Source organism: Aquila chrysaetos, chromosome 3 (assembly GCF_900496995.4).
Source record: "Aquila chrysaetos chrysaetos chromosome 3, bAquChr1.4, whole genome shotgun sequence".
In the NCBI taxonomy this organism is placed as follows: domain Eukaryota; kingdom Metazoa; phylum Chordata; class Aves; order Accipitriformes; family Accipitridae; genus Aquila; species Aquila chrysaetos.
In genome coordinates this window covers 78,136,256-78,154,095 of record NC_044006.1, presented here as the reverse complement: position 1 = coordinate 78,154,095, position 17,840 = coordinate 78,136,256, and the positions used below count along the sequence as shown (strand labels likewise).

The following is a 17,840-nucleotide window of genomic DNA, read 5'->3' as shown; positions in this document are numbered from 1 at the left end:
TTCCTACTTGTTCTATACCCACCGAGCTCCTCCTTGGAATTGTGTGCTGGTTGTTGGGTACAGTAGAGGTGACATCCTCCTGCTTGCTTTTCACCTCAGGTTCCTCAGCAGCCTCCGCTCTCGCCTCAAGCTGCTGCATCCCAGCCCTAACTGCACGCTGCGAGAGGAGAACATCGTTCACGTCCACTTCAAGGAAGAGATTGGCATTGCTGAGCTGATACCCCTTGTCACCACCTACATTATACTCTTCGCTTACATCTACTTCTCCACACGTAGGTTTGTGGGGTGGAGAGCCGTGAGGGGAGAGCAAGCTAATAAGCCACCTGTACACCTGCTAGCAGAATATAAGTAAGGGATCAGCAGTGCGGTCCCTTTCCCTGGCTACAGATAAGAGAGACCCCTGTCCATAGCCCTGCAGTTCCCTCCTCTTCCAGCAGGAAAGGTGGTACTGAAATTTTACCCTGAACTGTCGTGTAGAGAATTAGTAGTCCTGTTTATCTGATTTCTCCTAATTTGTCCCTTTTAGCCAGTGTGGTGTTATTCCTTGTGATATCTTCTGAGGTGTTTTCTGTCTTCAGCAGCTTTAAATGCCATAGTAATGGCATTTTTTCCAATTTAGAGGGACTAATTTGTTGTCAGACAGATCAAGTACATGTTCTGACCGGGTGGTTTTAGACCTTACTAGCCACATTTAAGTAAGTTCCTTTTTTCATGCCTCAACAGTGCTGTACTGGAACTAGTTTTTGCTGCAAACCATACATTATCCTCCGTCCGAACCTTGTTACAGTACCTCTTACGTACTGGGAGTGTCTGGGAGCTGCATTTCAGACATTGAGACTGAACTACCATTACTTCTGGGTTGCAGGGTATTAAGCTACCTGCTGAAATAAGTCAGGATGAGGATCCCTTCTTGATTTTTTTATTGTCATTTTCTTTTGCTTGGTAACCGAGACTTTGCATTCTGTTTTTCAGGGAAGATTGACATGGTGAAGTCGAAATGGGGTCTGGCACTGGCAGCAGTCGTGACGGTTCTCAGCTCTCTGCTCATGTCCGTTGGGCTGTGCACGCTGTTTGGTTTGACACCTACTCTTAATGGAGGGTATGTTTCCAGCATCAAACCTCTTCCTAAAGAAGGGTAGATGGAGGCGAAATAATTTGAAAACAGCTGTTAAATGCTTAATCTTTAAGATCTAGTATTTTTCAAATAAGCTTATGTGATATTATTTTACACACTGCTCTGCAAAATTATTATCAGATGCTCTCCTGGGCTGAAGGGCTATGTGTTTCTCTGCTGGCCAGCAAATAGACCTGACTGGGTCCCAGTCTTCCTGGAGATGCCTTATTGCTTAGCAGTTGGCTCTTTCTGCCTAAAGCAGAACAAATTGTTGGGACAACATCTTATTCATAACTTGATTTCCTGGCAGCTAGGTAGGCTCTCACATACCTTGCTCCTGCAGTGACTTGTTGTAGCAGCCAGAAGGGCTTGTTACCTTTTCTCCGGCTGGCGGAGGTTCATTACATTTTACTTTAAAAAATCCTTGAAGCTGGCAGAACTGACCCGTGGTATTTGTGCCTGGGAGGCTACCCGGGTGACTTTGCACCCATCACTGATAGTTGTCAGCTCTTCTTTTAACTGGGGTTCCTGTGCACGCTAGAGTTGGCGTTTGGGACTTTTGATGTGGTTACTACCATGCGTTATATTTGTGTCAAGCTGAAAACCCCTGAGAAAGCTCTAACTGGCACCTCACCTACCTGAGTTCTACACACTGTTCATTTCTCATTAATTAAAGTTCAGTTCAGAATCTTTCTTTCAATTTTCAGATACCTTTCCTGAGTAGTTAAGGAAGTATCTGTCATTCTTCTTCCCATCTCCTCTTCGCAGCTGTATGCCACAGGAACAATAAAGAGTCTGACCCGTGAGGGAGACTCCTCAGTGCTGGTGATAGTTTCCCAGGAGCCAGACCTAACTGGAGGAATTCTTCTCCTGGAAGGCTATAAGAGCTATGAGTAATTGACTTCAGAAAATGAAATATTTGTTGTTTCTGGTTTTACTGCTGCGATGCCTTGGAACCTTAATTATTGATCGAGACCACGTTATTCTGTGACCTGTACAAATAAAACAGATAGGATCCACTGGGAGTTTGTAATTTTAATGCAAGAAAAAAGGCAATATTTGAATGCAGATACATGGGAGGAATCCAAGGGAACAGTTTTGGTTATTGCAATGACCAAGGCCTTTGTATACTATCACCCGTACTGTTGTCACACAGAAGGGCTAAACTCATCTAGTTATTCCTCCTAAAGGATGGAAAGGGTTAATTCAGTCCTTATTTCTAAAAATAGTTTTCCAGCAAAATTTCTTTGCCTTAAAATGATTGCATGGACAGTTTCCTTTGGGGTTGAAACTTAATTCTTGCAATACTGTATAAATTATGTCTAATTAGATGGAAGACCCTTGGAGTCTGTGGTGATGGGGTCTGATGACGCTGAGGTTTTTTTTTAATTTTGGTGAGTGACTTTTTCCTGATTCCCCAGCGTCTGCCAGAGCACTTTCCCTCTAGTTACCTGATTCCCCACTGGGGACAGAGTGTTCTTGGTGCGTCACATACCAGTGGCAATGTGCTAGGATTTGGCCAGCTTAGGGTGCAGAATCTGGTTAAACTTTGATCTGACTTTCAGCCTTTTTTTATCTGTTTTGTTTACAGCATAGCCTTCCAGATGTGGGTGTGTTTGTTTTTAATGGTACCTGTATTTATGATAAGCCTTTTTCCCTCACTGGTTTTTGTAAGGTATTAAAATAAAGTTTGTTGCTTAGAGATCAGTTCTTGCTTGCTACAGATATGTTATATAAACTGGACATTAATCATTATCAATCAGCTTTTATAATGAAGTAAAATGATTGTAGGTGAGGTAGGCAATTGTTTATTTGCCAGAAAAGAAAGCTAAGTGGAAATAGGTGACATGATCTATGCAGGATTTAAGAAAGAATAGACAGTGAAGTTGAGGAGAGTGCCTGGAGTTCACTGGAAGTGGGATTCCTGTATGCTGGTGGACTGGGGGAGTCTCTACATGAGTCCAGAGCACAAGCCACCAACCCACCAGTTGGCATCTCAGCTAGGTTAGAGGAATCCCAATCTGAAATGATGAACTACTCCTTGTTCCCTATAAAAAAAAGTCCTAAACTGACTAGCTCGAATGTGAACATTTTCATTTTAGATGAGAGGCTGATGTGATATGTTCTTAAATCTTCCAAATATTTTGGATAAACCAGAGGTTGTGTCTGTTCACAAGTATATATGGAGTCAGAGAAGATCTGTTTTCTTTATGAGTTAACAGTGCTGTTTCTGTGGACTCTCTGGGATGCTTGATCATGCTATAATGCAGCACCTTCTGGCATCAAAGTGATAAGTGAAGTGTAAGTGTTTCAGTAGATGGACATGATACAGCATCTCCCCTTGCTCTTCCTCTTCCTCTTGTAAGCTCTTTCTCAGTGCTTGGCACTGTATGGCAGAAAATATAACGAGGATCTCTTGCCATCTTCCTCACTCTGAGTGGGGACAAATGAACTGAGGTTTTGGAGTTGCAGGGTGTGAACAGCTTGTGTTTGTCCTGCAGAGTCGCATTACTCTTCAAGAAAAGCTAGTATCTCATTGCTTTTGAACTGCTGGTCATTTAACATGAAACTGCTGACTCTTCAAGGACTACTGAAACTCATAACCTGGGACTATTAGTTAATTATCTTCTGCAGTAGAAGCTACAGTTTAAGTAGGACATAGTTGCTGAGAGAATTATGAGTGTTCCCTATTTGTAATGCCTTCTGCAGGCTTACTGCAGCTTATCTGGAAAAGGTGCTGGACCCCCTGCCTATCTTGCAGGACTGTGCATAAGGACAGGACTCTGCAAGAGTGTACCCTAGCAAATAACATGCTCTGCAGGATGGTGCTGTGCTGTGCTGGGCAGCAGAGCTCTTCCTCATGTTTGTTGCATTGTCTTTATTTAGAGATATCCATCCCTAAGGCTTACAAAGAGCTTTTCTCACATCTGTCTCCTGTCCTAAAGTACTGCTTGGAGGAGTGACACAGGTTATGAACTGAAAATGCTTAAATAAAGGCAGGACTGAGTTGTACTTGCTAGATTTTAGATTCTTTGACATTAACAGGAAGTTGCCCATGAGAGGCTTATATGTATTTGTGGTTTTTTCACTCGCTATGGAAATTCACTGCCTGCACAGCTTTTGGACAGGAGGTGAAGGGACCAATGTGTTGCACAATCGTTAGAGCTAAAATTTGGTTAGGTTACCTGGAGAAGGGTGTGTGCAGTTAGTTTTTTGGTTTTGGGGTTTTTTTTGTAATCTGGCTTTCAGTGGAGCTCTTGCTGTTTCAGCTTGCTGTTTGTTCAAGGAATCAATTAGAATGAAGTAGCTGAGTTAGCAGTGGTTCCAGACAGATGTTTTTCCCCAGCTGAGCTTGTAAGGTACAGGCTGCTGACAGCTATATGTCTGCAAACGTTGTTGAAGCCCATGTCAGATGGCCGTAGGCAATCGAAAAGAGCATTTGGGAAGGTGGTCCTTGGGGGTTATGGCAGGTAATGACAGAAAGCAGGAGGTGTTCTTCTGAAACCCTGTTGTTTACCTGCCTTGGCTGTTAGTGATATGCCAAAGGTTGAGCATACATGCATGCACGCACATTCTCCTTTCGGATCCATATGTACTAGCACAGCCCAAATCCATTACCCTCCACAATGAAAGCTTTAGTATTTTTGCTTAAGTATAGCTGGAGGGAAGTGGAGGGATTTACTATCTACCACGTTCTGGCACGGAACAGCTTTTTCTCTCTGATCCGGACTGCAAGTAGTTCAAAAGAGAGAAAAAAATTTAGGGGTGAGAAAAAGAGTTGAATGAATTCATGGTAGTGACCTTGGGTAGTCTTACTTTTCTGCGTGCATATATTCTGAAGGGGAAATCCATTTCAGCGTGTTTTCTTGACTCTTGGGTAGACACTATCCCTGGCAGGATTTAGTTTATTTATGTACAAAGCATATGTACATTTCACATTGTTCTCAGTATTGTGGCTTCTGAGCTACCTGGCATACTGGGGAACAGAGCTCCATGCATGTTAATTTATCTCCTCCCACCAAGAGAAGTCCCTTCAGGTGTCTCCTTCACTGCCCGAGACTGGGTTGCTTACAGCAGTTGCAAGGTGTGAAAGCTTTTGCCCACTGGGTATCTGAACCAGGCACTGCCCATGCTCTTGACTTGAGAATTTTTTTTTTTTAAGTTTTGTTTAATGTAATGCTGAGCTGTGGTTTATCAGGATTTTCACTGCTGGTGGTTGGACATGCTCCCTACCCTCTTGTAATGCTCTCTTGCTGACTAATTATTACTGAGTCTGTTGCAGTGGTGTTAGAAGTCCATCTTTTTGATTTGCACCTCTCCGTACTAGATACTGGAGAGACTCTTTGAGGGGCATTGTCCCAACCCTGGGAAGCATTAAGACTAATTTAGTGGTGGTCTACAACGGCCATTTTCCAGAAAATCACACAGCTTTGCAAAAATGTTAATATCTCTCCAAAGCAGATGAAATACAGAACCTTCACCTCATCACAGACTCATATTGTGTGAGAAGGGATTTGGCTAAGAGCACTGGATAGTGTTTCCTTGCCTTGACTCTAGGATGTGTGTTTGCTGCTTAACTTGCGTTCTTCCCTTCTTTTTCACCAAGGATCTCATTCTCAGTTCTGGTTCTGTTTCCTCTAGAGAAATATTTCCATACTTGGTTGTAGTGATTGGCCTAGAGAACGTGTTGGTTCTCACCAAGTCAGTTGTCTCTACACCCGTTGACCTGGAAGTGAAGCTACGCATTGCCCAAGGTATGCAGCCTGCTCTGGAAAACTGTTAAGAGAGAGAAAATTAGGGTAACCCAAGGACTGGGAGATGGGGAATGATCTTAATTCTGGTCTATGAAGGAAACAAGGACTGTGTTTGTTGAATGTGAATTGTATTCTGTTAGTCTTTTTGTACTGTTCTTGTTAATTCCAAGAACTAATATAAGCCTGTAATTGTGGGCACTGCTCTTTAAGATTGTTGACTGAAGCATTGGCTAAACAAGTTTAAAAAAGTGTTAGTAAGGGAGAGCTGTATCTCCAGGTATAGATATTTAGCACCTTGTTCTCTCATGTCATGAATATCATAAGTGCAGTCCACAGGTCATATGAGGTTCTGCTGAGTCTGTGACAAAATTATCTTCTCTATTATAGATACACTCTGTACCTGCATAAGGATTTGAGTGTGCTCAAACAATGGATAAATGGAGTTTGCAAACTGAAAAGATGTTTCTAAACATCAGGGAAGAGAGATTCTAGAGTGGTGCCTAGAAAAATCTACCTAGTTTTAAAAATACAAGTGGTTTGTATCCTAGATCGAAAACAGGACTCAGTGGTCCTTTACATTTCTGAATCTCAGTATTGCCCTATGCAATACCCTCCATCTGCTGAAATCAGGACAGTTTTATGAGCTGAGAGAGTCATCCTGAGCTCCCTTTGTAGTTAATGATAATCCTGCTAATAAAGACATTGGGCCTCTACAGTCCAATTCTTAGACTTAGATATTCAAAATAGGTCAGATGAATTTTAGTGTGAAAGTAACTTTTTTTGCCTGTTGTCTACAGATGCCTAATTTTAAAGAAGGGAAATTTGCTGTGCTCATGTCTGTCCACTAGTGAACAGTCTCCTTTTACCTGTCTTTGCACATTCTTTCTCCAGGCTTGAGCAATGAAAGCTGGTCAATTATGAAGAATATGGCGACAGAGCTTGGGATCATCTTGATCGGATATTTCACCCTTGTCCCAGCCATCCAGGTGAGTATGGCTGATCAGTTTGAGTTTGAAGGACAGAAGCTTGTAAGCACTGCAGGAATGCAGTGTGCAATATTCCCCTCCCCTCTTTAGCTGACTGGATTAAGAGTCTGTTAGTGGGAAACATATACATCTATACAAAGTGGATCCCTCCAGGAGCTGGCCTTCTGTCCAACAGCTGCCCCTGGATCCCCAGTCTCCCCAGTCGGGATCCTTCCAGTAGCTGGGCTTACACATTCAGTTCATCCAGTAGTTGGCCCTAGATCCTTGCTGTCCCCAGTTGCCTTACACACACACACGTGCAAGTGAGTCTCTCAGTCACCTCCCAGCCCCACAGTCCCTCAGGCAGTTGGCCTGGAGTCACTGGTCCGTCTGGTAACCAGCTCCTCCAACTCTCACTCAGGGACACACACATATCTTGCTCCCAAGCCACTCACCCTGCTCACCAGCTGTCTGGCTCTGTAGTCACTAGTGATGACACACTGACACGCAAATTCTGATGTGCTCCAGTTGCTGGTGACCCAGACACATGGACTCCTATGCCCCGTGGTCCCCGTTCCAGTTGCTGGTGCTTAGACCCTGCTCGTTTCAGTCGCTGGCACCGCAGACACACGGGCTCCTACAGGACCCATGGGTTTGGAGAGCCTCTCTCATTCACTCATCGTGATGGCTGTCACCCCCGGACCATGGGACTGATCGCTTTGCTGTGACAGCCCTGGGAGGAGCTGGAGCAGGGGCTCATTTCCCTCCCAACCGTCTGTCCATGCTCCTTGTGTTTACGGAAGTGAGCTTCCTGTCACAGAACTTAACACTGCCCAGTGCCTTTGCTGTGGGGATGCCTTTATTCCAACTTTAAAGCCTTTTTCTGAGCTGGCTAATCCACCTTCTAAGTGGATGGAAGGGAAAAACAAAACCCTACTGCAGAATATCTGCTTTGAGAATTAGGGTGGACAGTCTGTCTGGGGCTCTTTCACCAGACTGACAAATCTGTAAGTTTTTACAACCACAGATATCACTATCTCTGTGTTACGGGTGGGTAAACTGAAACCTCAAGGTAGAATGCTCTGTCAGGGGTCACGTCATTGGGTCTGTGTTGCACTGAAAATAGCATCAAGGTCTTCTGCCTCGCAGTGCGTTACTTTTTGTGCTGCAAAGTCCCTTTTTCAGGACTGTGCTTGCTGAGTTGTATCAGGAAGCTGACACCATTTGATTTCTGACCCTTGACCAAGCAGGACTCGTTCCTGGTGAACTACATGAACAGAAGTACTGCCTAGAGAAATCCTCATCACCAGTCCTTAGCACCTCTGCAGCCAGACTTCAGGGAGGTGTCAGCCTGTTGTCTCTGGAAATTTTTAGCAGGTGCAGTCTGCAAGCGAAGGCAGGAGCACGGCAGCATCAACATAGTTGGAGGCTACTCTGGGCCCTCGCTAGCTGCTCGCTGGCCACGTGTCACCTGCACGAAGAGGGGTGGGTAGTGTATATCCTTGCTTTATCATCGAGGACTCACCAGTAGAGACTGCAGATTAAAGCGTATTATAATCTAAGAAGATTAAACATTCAGGTTGGACTGGAGCATTGCAGGCTGAACTTCACAGTTCCTGAGCAAGAGAGGAGCTACAGTAGAATTCCCCAGGCTACAGCCAGCCACCTATTGTGGCCTAATTTTTTTTATTTGAAGCTGATTGCAGAGATTGCTCAGCTCAAACGCTGGCATGACCCATCCTTTAGGTCTAAATTGGGCTCATTCATACGGTATATTAGCACCTTTTGGCCTCTGTTTCATTGCTGCACTGCTGGACCTCAGAAAGTGAAGCCTGACAGCATCTGTGAAGCGAGCGTAGTGCCAGCAGCCCTGTCGTGTGGATACCGCCGGGACAGTTCACTTTCTTGTTGCACTCTGCTGTAGAGGAGCTTGCAGGGTGCACTGATTACAGGAGATAAAGGAGTGTGATAAAAGGGATGGGGCAGAGCCATATAACAGTGTCAGTAGAGCCATGGGGAAAAGTAATGCCAAGCCCCCACCCCCATGTTATCTCTGTTAGAGTACTCCTGTTTATTACAGTGTTTTGACATATGTGATGACATCCACTCTCTGCCCTCCATGTGATCCTGTCTTTCCTTGAATGCTTGCTTTCTCCAGAGGAAGAATCTCGCAGGGATGCTGTCTGTTAAAGACTGACGGCTGCTCTGCTGGAATCTGGTGTATGCCCCTTATCTTCATCCCTGAGAGTGAAGGACACTGTACAGATAATGTCCTGTACTCACGTTGCAGAGTCCAAGGAATCTGGCAGAAAGAGAGCCAGGCTGCGTAAATCTGGCAGGGACCTTTGCTCTAGGCTGTCAGAGGGAGCAGTGCAGTGCTGGGGTGCTATCTGGTATAGGGAATAACAGAAGAGGGAGGCATTTCTTTGCTGAAGGCTCTCATCTGCCCCAAGGACTGTAATGGGTCTTGTCATTTTTCTCAGTTACTCCTTGGCAGCGCAACTCATTTAGCAGAAGGGAATTTTCTGTGTTTTCCGTGGCTCTCCTTGTCCTCAAATAGAGTTTGGCTTCAGATGAGAATTGTGCATCCACTTTAAATCCCTCGTAATTGTGAGCAGCAGTGAAATCCTCTTGCCTTGCATTGCAGGTGGGTAGAGACCCCTCTTTTCCTGGCACAGTGTCACTGTTGATGGTCCCAAGATGCTGCAGGGCTGCGTGCTGTGCACTCGTCCTGTGCTTTCCATCTTTTATCCACTACCTTGTACTGAAGTTCACACACCAATAGCTGAATCCTGCACCCACTGAAATCACATTGAGTTTTGCCATAGGGTGTGCAGTATCCAAGTATAAGAAGATTTTAGATTTCCAGGGCTAGAAGCTTCAGATGTCTCTAATCCTGAGTGGAAGTATTAACAGAATTAGTATATCTCTATGCAGAGCTTGCTGTTTGTGGAGCCTATGTTTGCCGAGGTCTGGGTGAAATCCAGATGGACGTTGCTTTCCTTCTGGTTTTCTCCTTGAGAGAGGAACCTATGTTGTGTTTTCATCCCTCTGCTCCCAAAAGCTCCTGTCAGATGTTGGGGAAGGGGCTAAAGAGAAAAACCTGATCAGAACCTGCTTCCTTGTGCTGCTGTTGCTGGGAGGTTTGGGGAAGGGCAGCTGACCTGGTGGGTTATCTTGTTTCATATCACACTGATTTTTAAATAACAACCAGTTGATGGCTTATGTTTTGAGAACAGTTTGGACAGGATGGGGAGGCTTCAAGGTTTGTTTGGAGATTTTGGATAGCCTTTCACGCTATCTCTTTTCATTTCACTGTTCTGATACTGGCCTCCAGCCTTATGCAAGAAGCTGGGGCAGGCGTAGGAAGGAGCGGGACAAAAGAAATTAATGTCTATGCCCTTCCTTCTCCTTAGGTGGAGGTGTCCTGGCTTGGTCTGCAGGTGGTGAGCATGGCACCACACCAGCAGGCAGGCAGTGAATAGCAGTGGGTGTTTGCCAGCTCTGTTCTGCAAGTGAGGGCCAGAATCTCTAATGTGTTGTTTAGCCTAAGGTTTTTACTCCTGCTCACTTTCAGCTTTCTTGATCTCTCCACATTTACTTGATCCTTTTTGGGTCCTGACAGGTCCTGACAGAAATTGGTACCTCCAAGGGAAACAAGATGCCTCTCAAAAAATATTTTAATTCTGTGTTCCTGTGGAGTTTTGAATGTAGTGGGGGAGAGGGGTTGGCACTTAGCACTAATGGGGATTAGGGTAAGAGCGTGCATTTGTTTTATAGGGATGATCTGGGAGTTGACTGCATTTCTGCTGCTGGGCAGAATCTTTTAATCCTTATTTCTGCAATGGCACCTGCTGGAGAAAGTGGAGCATTACAGGAAGTTTAGGAAACACTGGCTTTTGCAAACGCAGTTCCCCATATATTTGTTGTTTAGAGACCTCTGAGACTGGGTATGGGACTTCTCTTCCAGGGGCGTAGGAATGAAATTTGCCCATCAAACATACATTAGCCGCAAGTGTAATTTAAGCAGAAATGGTTTATCTGGGACCCTGGAGAGTGGCTACAAACAAGTACACAGATGTACAGTGACTTCAGTGGTCTGTCTTTGGTTGGAGAGTGATTGATCCAGTTCCTGAGCAACCTGTGTTCCTGGAGGAATTTTAAATCTGAGCTGAGGTTTATTGGTAAAGTGCAGGAAACTGTCACCGTTGGAGGCCGTTTGTGATTTGAACACATGGGCAGGAGGCTGAGAGCTCTGGGTGCCGCCCTGCCACGGCTTTGTGAACTGGGACAACATCCTCTGCCGGTTTTTCCTATGGTGCTTTGATGTTTTATGGCTGAGAAGAACAAAGAATGCGAATCTGAATAAATATGCTCTTGAGTTCTCACATGGACTTTTCTAGCACTAAACTCTCAACTATTACAAAATATCGGTAATAGGATTTGTCAGTAAAACAGACTAAGGCCTGCGCCCTGGGGAAAAGTTTGCTGAATTTCCTTTTTTCTGAAGTCAAAATATTTACCATTGTCTCCGCAGCTACCATAGCTAATCAGTGTGTCCTGTCTGCAGGAGTTCTGCCTCTTTGCTGTGGTCGGCCTGGTGTCTGACTTCTTTCTGCAGATGTTTTTCTTCACTACCGTGCTGTCCATTGACATTCGCCGTATGGAGGTAAGGAAGGGCCAAGAACACGGAGTTTTGCCTTGGGCTTTCCTTCTCTGCAATTGTGGAAGGATTAAAGGAAGCACACCCTGTGATTTCACTCTCTAAGCAGAAAAGATGGAGCTGTAAAAGTTCTGGGGCAGTGCTTGGTTACACATACGCGGGGCTTGGGGACAGGACGCTTGAGGAAGCAAGACACCCTCAGGTATATAAACATGTAGATTTTGGGTAAATGGGCTGGAAGGAGCCACGGTCACAAACACATGACCATGGCTGGGCGAAGAAGAGAGTGTGTGCTGGAGAAAAGCTGGGACAGATTGACTTGAGGGTGAAGGTGGGAACTCAGACGTGGGCATGTATCAAAGATAGCTGTTTCTGCACACATTTCTCTCGAGGGACCTCATCACCATGGCGCTCTCACATTTGCTTTTCTCTCGGCAGCTCGCTGATCTGAACAAACGGTTGCCGGCAGAAGCCTGCATGCCCCCAGCGAAACCTGTCAGCCGCTCTCAGCGCTACGAACGCCAGCCAGCTATGCGACCTGCCACCCCCCACACCATCACCCTGCAGCCATCGTCTTTCAGGAATCTGCGCCTGCCAAAGAGGCTGCGGGTGATTTACTTCTTTGCCAGGACCCGGCTGGCCCAGAGACTCATCATGGTATGCCATGTGGTGTTTGTTATCTGGTCCCCCTTGCTGCTGGACACTAATCAAACCCAAAAAGGCTTCCAGGGCACAAAAAAAAGCCCAACATTTTCATGCATCCTTGTTCCCCTGCAAGACTTACGCTGCCCCATGGTAAATGCAGTTCAAGAAGTACGTCCCTAAGAACATCGCTCTGCATGCATTAACTCCAAGGCTCTGCTGTTTGCATGATGTTTGGGTGGTAGTGGATAATTTTCTGGTATTTGCTTTGAGACAAAAATCTGCTTTTATATAAGCAGGTTTTCAAGGACTGTATGAGTGGAGAGAGAAGATTTTTGCAGAGCAGAAACCATGTTTTGTTCCTGCAGATAATGTGGACTAAAGACCTGGAACTATCTTGCTACATGAAAGACTAAGGCTTTTCCTTTTGCAGGTGTAACTGCAGTGGTTACACCAGTTACTGCTCCTGCTTGTACCCCCCATCTCTATTTTGGATGTCTATAATGGAAGCGGGGAATGTGTGCCCTCCTCGGCTCTACAAACCACAGCCCAGTCTGTTACTGTCAGCTAACACTGATGACAGTTTAAGTTAAATTAATACATCAGTCTGTGAACTGTGGCTGCTGCAGAAGGTCTTGCAGAGTTCATGTACCAGAACCCTGAATTGAGCTTTTCCAGCCCTGTTTGAGGGTAGCAGATGTGCTGGTCCCAGCTGCCAGCAAGGAGTCTCTTCCCTGCTGTGCATTTGTGTGGGAGAAGTGGGGTTCTTACCATCAGGCTGAGTTGGATGGCTCGTGAAAAAGTAGTGTTCAGTTTTTGTGCTTGCTGTGTGACCTCTCACACTCCTCCTGGAGGATAAGTGTCTGTCAGGAGTAAGACCGTAACTGAGTGCAGGGCATATCCTTGGCTGGGATGTTGTTGATCAGCTCAGACAGCTGACGGGGTGTTGGAGGCAGAGTGTGAAAGCCATGTACTAAATGGACTTGTCTCTTTGCTCATCGTGTGTAGGCCGGGACGGTGATCTGGATTGGAATCCTGGTTTACACGGATCCTGCTGGTCTCCGCACCTACCTCACGTCACAGGTCACCGAACAAAGTCCTTTGGGTGAAGCAGGTCTGCCTCCTATGCCTGTTCCTGGAGGGGTCCTACCTGCTGGCGACCCTAAGATTGATCTCTCAGTCTTCCCGTCGGACCCTATCCAGCTGTCAGAAAACCAGACGCAGCCACGTGAGCAGAAGTCAGGGCTGGAGTCCCTGAGCAGGCTGGAGACAAACCAGCACACTTGGGCCCAAGGACCAGAGGGCAAAGGGAATGGACAGACGGAGCTAGGAACTGAAGCGGAGGTTACCTGGGGAGCAGAGGATGAGGAGATTTGGAGGAAGCTTTCCTTCAGACACTGGCCATCCCTCTTCAGCTACTACAATATCACTCTGGCCAAAAGGCAAGTGGGCTGGCATCAAGTGCCGCAGGCACTTTGAATTGGAGGATTGACCTCAGCATTTTTCTTTCTTCTGTTCTTTGTCCTTCTGAGTTAGATAATTTGTGTTCCACGTGGCTTACTCCAAATGTGTCTTCAGGAGGAGACTACTAAACAGGCGCTCCTGTGCGCTGCAGAGGTGCCAAACTCTCCAGGGCTGTTTGAGAATAAGGGTTGTGTTTCTCTCTGTGCTTGTGGGTTGGGTTACTTGCTGCTTGCCTTCCTTCACCCTGGAGGTGATGTTTAGAATTTTGTAAAACAATATATGATCATCTGTAAGTGATGGGGATGGCCCATGTGAGGAATAGAGAGACATCTGAGCTGAAGAAACTTCTTGGTGAGATTTTCTGGCCTGCAGCATACAGGGAACTGGACCAGATCATTATATCCTTACTTAAATCTGTGTGATCCATTTGAACTCATCAGTAGTTCTTTCCACTGTTGGCTCTTAACCTCTCCCACAGAGTTGAGGGTTAAGACCTGGGAAATATCTTTAGAGAAAAATATTTCAAAGGAGGTCTTTAGTTGAGAATACCTAAAACTACTGGACTGAAAGTATGTACTGAGACCTACCTTGGCTCCTAGTGGGAAGATGAGCTATTAGGATTTTCCTGTCTTTTTGTTTGTTGTTCCTAAGCTATTCTCATTTTTCCATTCCTTCAGATACATCAGCATCCTTCCAGCAATCCCTGTCACGCTGTACCTGAACCCACAAGAGGCCTTAGAAGTGCGGCATCCCCAGGAGGCTAACCGCTACCACCCCTTCTTATCTTCAAGCAGTGGGAAGCTGGATACTGAAGCTCAGCCTGACCAAGCCTCATCCAAGCTGCAAGTGCACCAGGATGTCACTCTTTACAAGTAAAAGAGTCCTTGATACAGCCTTCTGACCATGCCTTAACTCCCTTGGAGACACGGGTGGCTCTTTGGCTGTTTGGCTCTTCTCCTGGTGGGAGACCAAAAAATATTTGTAAAGCTTCAGTGCAAAATCCTGTAATGCTCAGGACACTCTAGCTCAGCTAGCGCAGCATTAAATTATCTTTCCTGGCACTGTTTTTCTCAGCAGCTGAGTTCTCTGGCAGGAGGGGGTGTGTGCATCCCAGGTTGTTAGCGCACATGATGCATTACGGGGTTTATCACTGGGTAACAGGGATAGGAGTTCGTCTTTGGGAATAAATGTTGTGATTCAATAATGCTTTATTGGGTGTTAGATCAAACTCTCACACATGCAGGGACCTTCCTTTCCTATTGAGAGGACGGGCACACAGCTTGCTGTCTGAATCTGCAGTTCTCCTTTGGCTGTGTTGAATGCACTTTATTTTATCCCAATCCCCATCTGGTGTTTTTCTTACTGTCTTAATCGGTGTGTACTTTTCTTATTGAAAAGTCTGAAAATCTTGTTGAAATTGACATTTCCCATTAAAGAAAATCCTTACATTTTCCAGAAATCACTATAGCTTGTTGGAAATTTTTCTCAGCTGAAAAGTCTAGACCAGCAACGTGTGTAATACTTTCACAGTATTTTTCAAATTCTATCCATGGACTAGTAGTTGGATCTTTTATCTCACCTTCTTTTTGTCTTTGTGTCTGTTTGTCTTTCCCACCAGGGTGGCTGCTCTGGGTCTGGCCTCGGGCATTATCCTGGTCCTCCTGCTCTTCTGCCTGTACCGGGTGTTCTGCCCCAAGAACTATGGGCAGAATGGGCTCTCGCACAGCAGGAGGAAGAGGGGGGACCTGCCCTGTGATGATTACGGCTACTCCCCACCTGAGACAGAGATCGTCCCCTTGGTTCTCAGGGGTCACCTCATGGTAGGTCAGACAGGTGCAGTCCTTACAAGAAAGGCATTTTACTGACTTGCGCCACACATCTTCCGTTTTCTTTGGTTTATTTAAATACCAGCTGTGCAGCCTTAGCATAATGCAGCCATGGAGGCTAACAGCCGGGGCGAATGCTATATCTTGTAGATATGTAAGACATTGTAGCCTGAAGTTTCCTGTAGGACTTTTCCATTTCTTCCTGAGACTTGCTCTGAGCTTTTTGCAGTTGCGGTTATTTCCTTCTCTGTGTAACCAACTGTTGGCTTTTATTGGCTGGGCTGATCCAGCCTTCTTTGCTGGGGTAGCTCTAGATTCCTGATATGTAATGCCTACTGGATGCTTTTTTCCTGCTTCCCAAAACTTCGTGCATAGGTTTGGGCTGTTAAATATTGTTTCCAGTGCTAAAAGCATCCGTGGGTTTCTACAGAAGTGCGCTGCTGCTCTGTTCACTCATTTTTTCTTGAGGGGAAAGTTGTTTCTTCCCATTCTGAGATGAAACAAAGCACTCGGGCATCCAGTCAGACGGAGTTTGAAATGCTGTGCCATATCTTCCAGAGAAGCTGCACCTCTGTTCCTGATCCTGCCATCTCTTTGGGCCGTACTTTGTCAGGGAAAAGGAAGACAGACTGAGTCCATCTGATTTGCAGCAGTCTAGTGCACATCTAGGGCTCTGGGCAAAGATGTACTCATGTTCTCAGAGTATCTCTAGGTTGCTAAGCCAGCCACGCAGTTTTGACATAAAATTTATCATCTCTATAGTTCCTCAGCCACACGCGAGATTGTCAGAGTCCAGAGACCTTGGTGGTGCTACATGCTCAGCTGTGCTTGTTCTTCCTTCCCAGGACATCGAATGCCTGGCTAGTGATGGGATGCTGCTTGTCAGCTGCTGCCTGGTGGGCCAGATCCGTGTGTGGGATGCTCAGACCGGCGACTGCCTCACCGTTATTCCCAAACCAAGGTATGTGGGGTCTGTATGAAGTCATTCAGCTGTGGGCAGGTCCCTCCACAGTCGCTGCTCAGCAGCTGGTGCAAACCCCTCTGTGAGAAACCAGCCCTCTCTGACAGTAGAGGTGGGAGGACTGACCTTTTATTACTGTGTTTTAGGTTGCGAAGAGACAGCAGTGGCATCTTTGATTACCAGGAAAGCTGGGATCATAGTCCAGATGGCAAGAATGGTCTGGACGACTCTTTTGAGAACAGTCACCAGCTCAAAAGGATGCTCAGCCCCCCGCAGCCTCCGCTTTTCTGCGACCAGCCAGACCTCACGTCTCTCATTGACACGAACTTCTCTGAGCAGGTGAAGGTGGCTGAGTCAGAGACGCGGCTCCGTGCTGTGGGCAGTCGCCAGAAGGAGACCGGGTATGACTTTAGCAGCCTGGTTGGTAAAGTGTACGAAGAGCACGGCACCTCCAACTGTATGAACTTCACTGGCCTCTCAGCCCCACATGGACAGGCTGGCTTCTGTGTGGGGAGCAGCAGTCCCCGCTCCCTGCGCTGCGGGACCGAGGAGGGAGGCTGCAGCAGCCGCAGAAGGAGCCTGGGGGATGAGTCCTTTACAGGATTTGACAAATCGTCACCGCTTCCTTCCTGGGGAGGAGACTTGGAGAGCTCTGTCTGGAGCCTGGACCTGCAAGGGAACCTGATTGTGGCTGGCCGGAGTAATGGGAAGCTGGAGGTGAGGAGCGAGGCTCAGTGCCAGCCTGGGCACTGGGTGAGCTGCCAGCAGCTCTTTAAGACTGAAGAAGCTTAAAGATTGCCATGTCATTAAGTAATGTTGCTGGTCAGTCATGAAATAAGGTAAAATGAATAGGAATTCTACAGGAGTGATACAGGTTTTGAAGCAAATTTTAATTGGAAATTTAAATCTCCTCCAATGAGAAACTTTTAGAATTAGTTTAATTTCATTTTTGGAAATTAAGTTAGAATTTTCCCTTCAAAGTAAATGCAGGGTTTTTTTTAAACAGATACATCCTGAAATAACATTTTGAATGATTTTTGACCTGTGCTGCATGTGAGTGGCTCTCATTCTTCCCAACAAAGACACAGGCAGGCCACTCCATTTTTTTTCTTTGTCCTTTAAGTGTGCTTTTGAGCTCAGATACCTTCTCCTGAGCAGCTACCTTGAGAGACTGACTGAGTTTTGCTGCTGAATCTTGTCTCCAGTCCACATCACAATATTGCTTCAAAATCCAGTACACTTCCAGCTCGGAACAGGGCAGATGTGGGGCTGACCGGGAGCAAAGAGGGGTGCTGCAGAGCTGGGAATGGGGAGCATGCAGCAGGAGCCTGTGCTGTCACAGGGTGTGTGTGTGTGGTGCACCGGGGCTAGTGTTCATTGTGACCCTAATAAGAAAGGCATGCAGGTTTTGAAGTATTAATTAAAATAACATTTATTGGCAGTTAACGCTA

General features: G+C 46.1%; 1 protein-coding gene across 7 annotated transcripts in view; it reads left to right on the top strand.

Annotated features, from left to right (window-relative positions):
* LOC115338950 (SREBF chaperone) overlaps positions 1 to 17,840 on the top strand; it is a 68,557-nt gene that overhangs the window by 42,560 nt on the left and 8,157 nt on the right. For all 7 annotated transcript variants that reach the window (XM_030008084.2, XM_041122371.1, XM_030008083.2 and 4 more), the window contains 11 exons: positions 100 to 272; positions 973 to 1,099; positions 5,756 to 5,868; positions 6,760 to 6,854; positions 11,404 to 11,502; positions 11,935 to 12,153; positions 13,147 to 13,580; positions 14,280 to 14,474; positions 15,221 to 15,422; positions 16,274 to 16,389; positions 16,536 to 17,106. In XM_030008084.2, the coding sequence (XP_029863944.1) occupies positions 100 to 272; positions 973 to 1,099; positions 5,756 to 5,868; positions 6,760 to 6,854; positions 11,404 to 11,502; positions 11,935 to 12,153; positions 13,147 to 13,580; positions 14,280 to 14,474; positions 15,221 to 15,422; positions 16,274 to 16,389; positions 16,536 to 17,106 (2,344 nt within the window). The remainder of the gene's footprint in view (positions 1 to 99; positions 273 to 972; positions 1,100 to 5,755; positions 5,869 to 6,759; positions 6,855 to 11,403; positions 11,503 to 11,934; positions 12,154 to 13,146; positions 13,581 to 14,279; positions 14,475 to 15,220; positions 15,423 to 16,273; positions 16,390 to 16,535; positions 17,107 to 17,840) is intronic.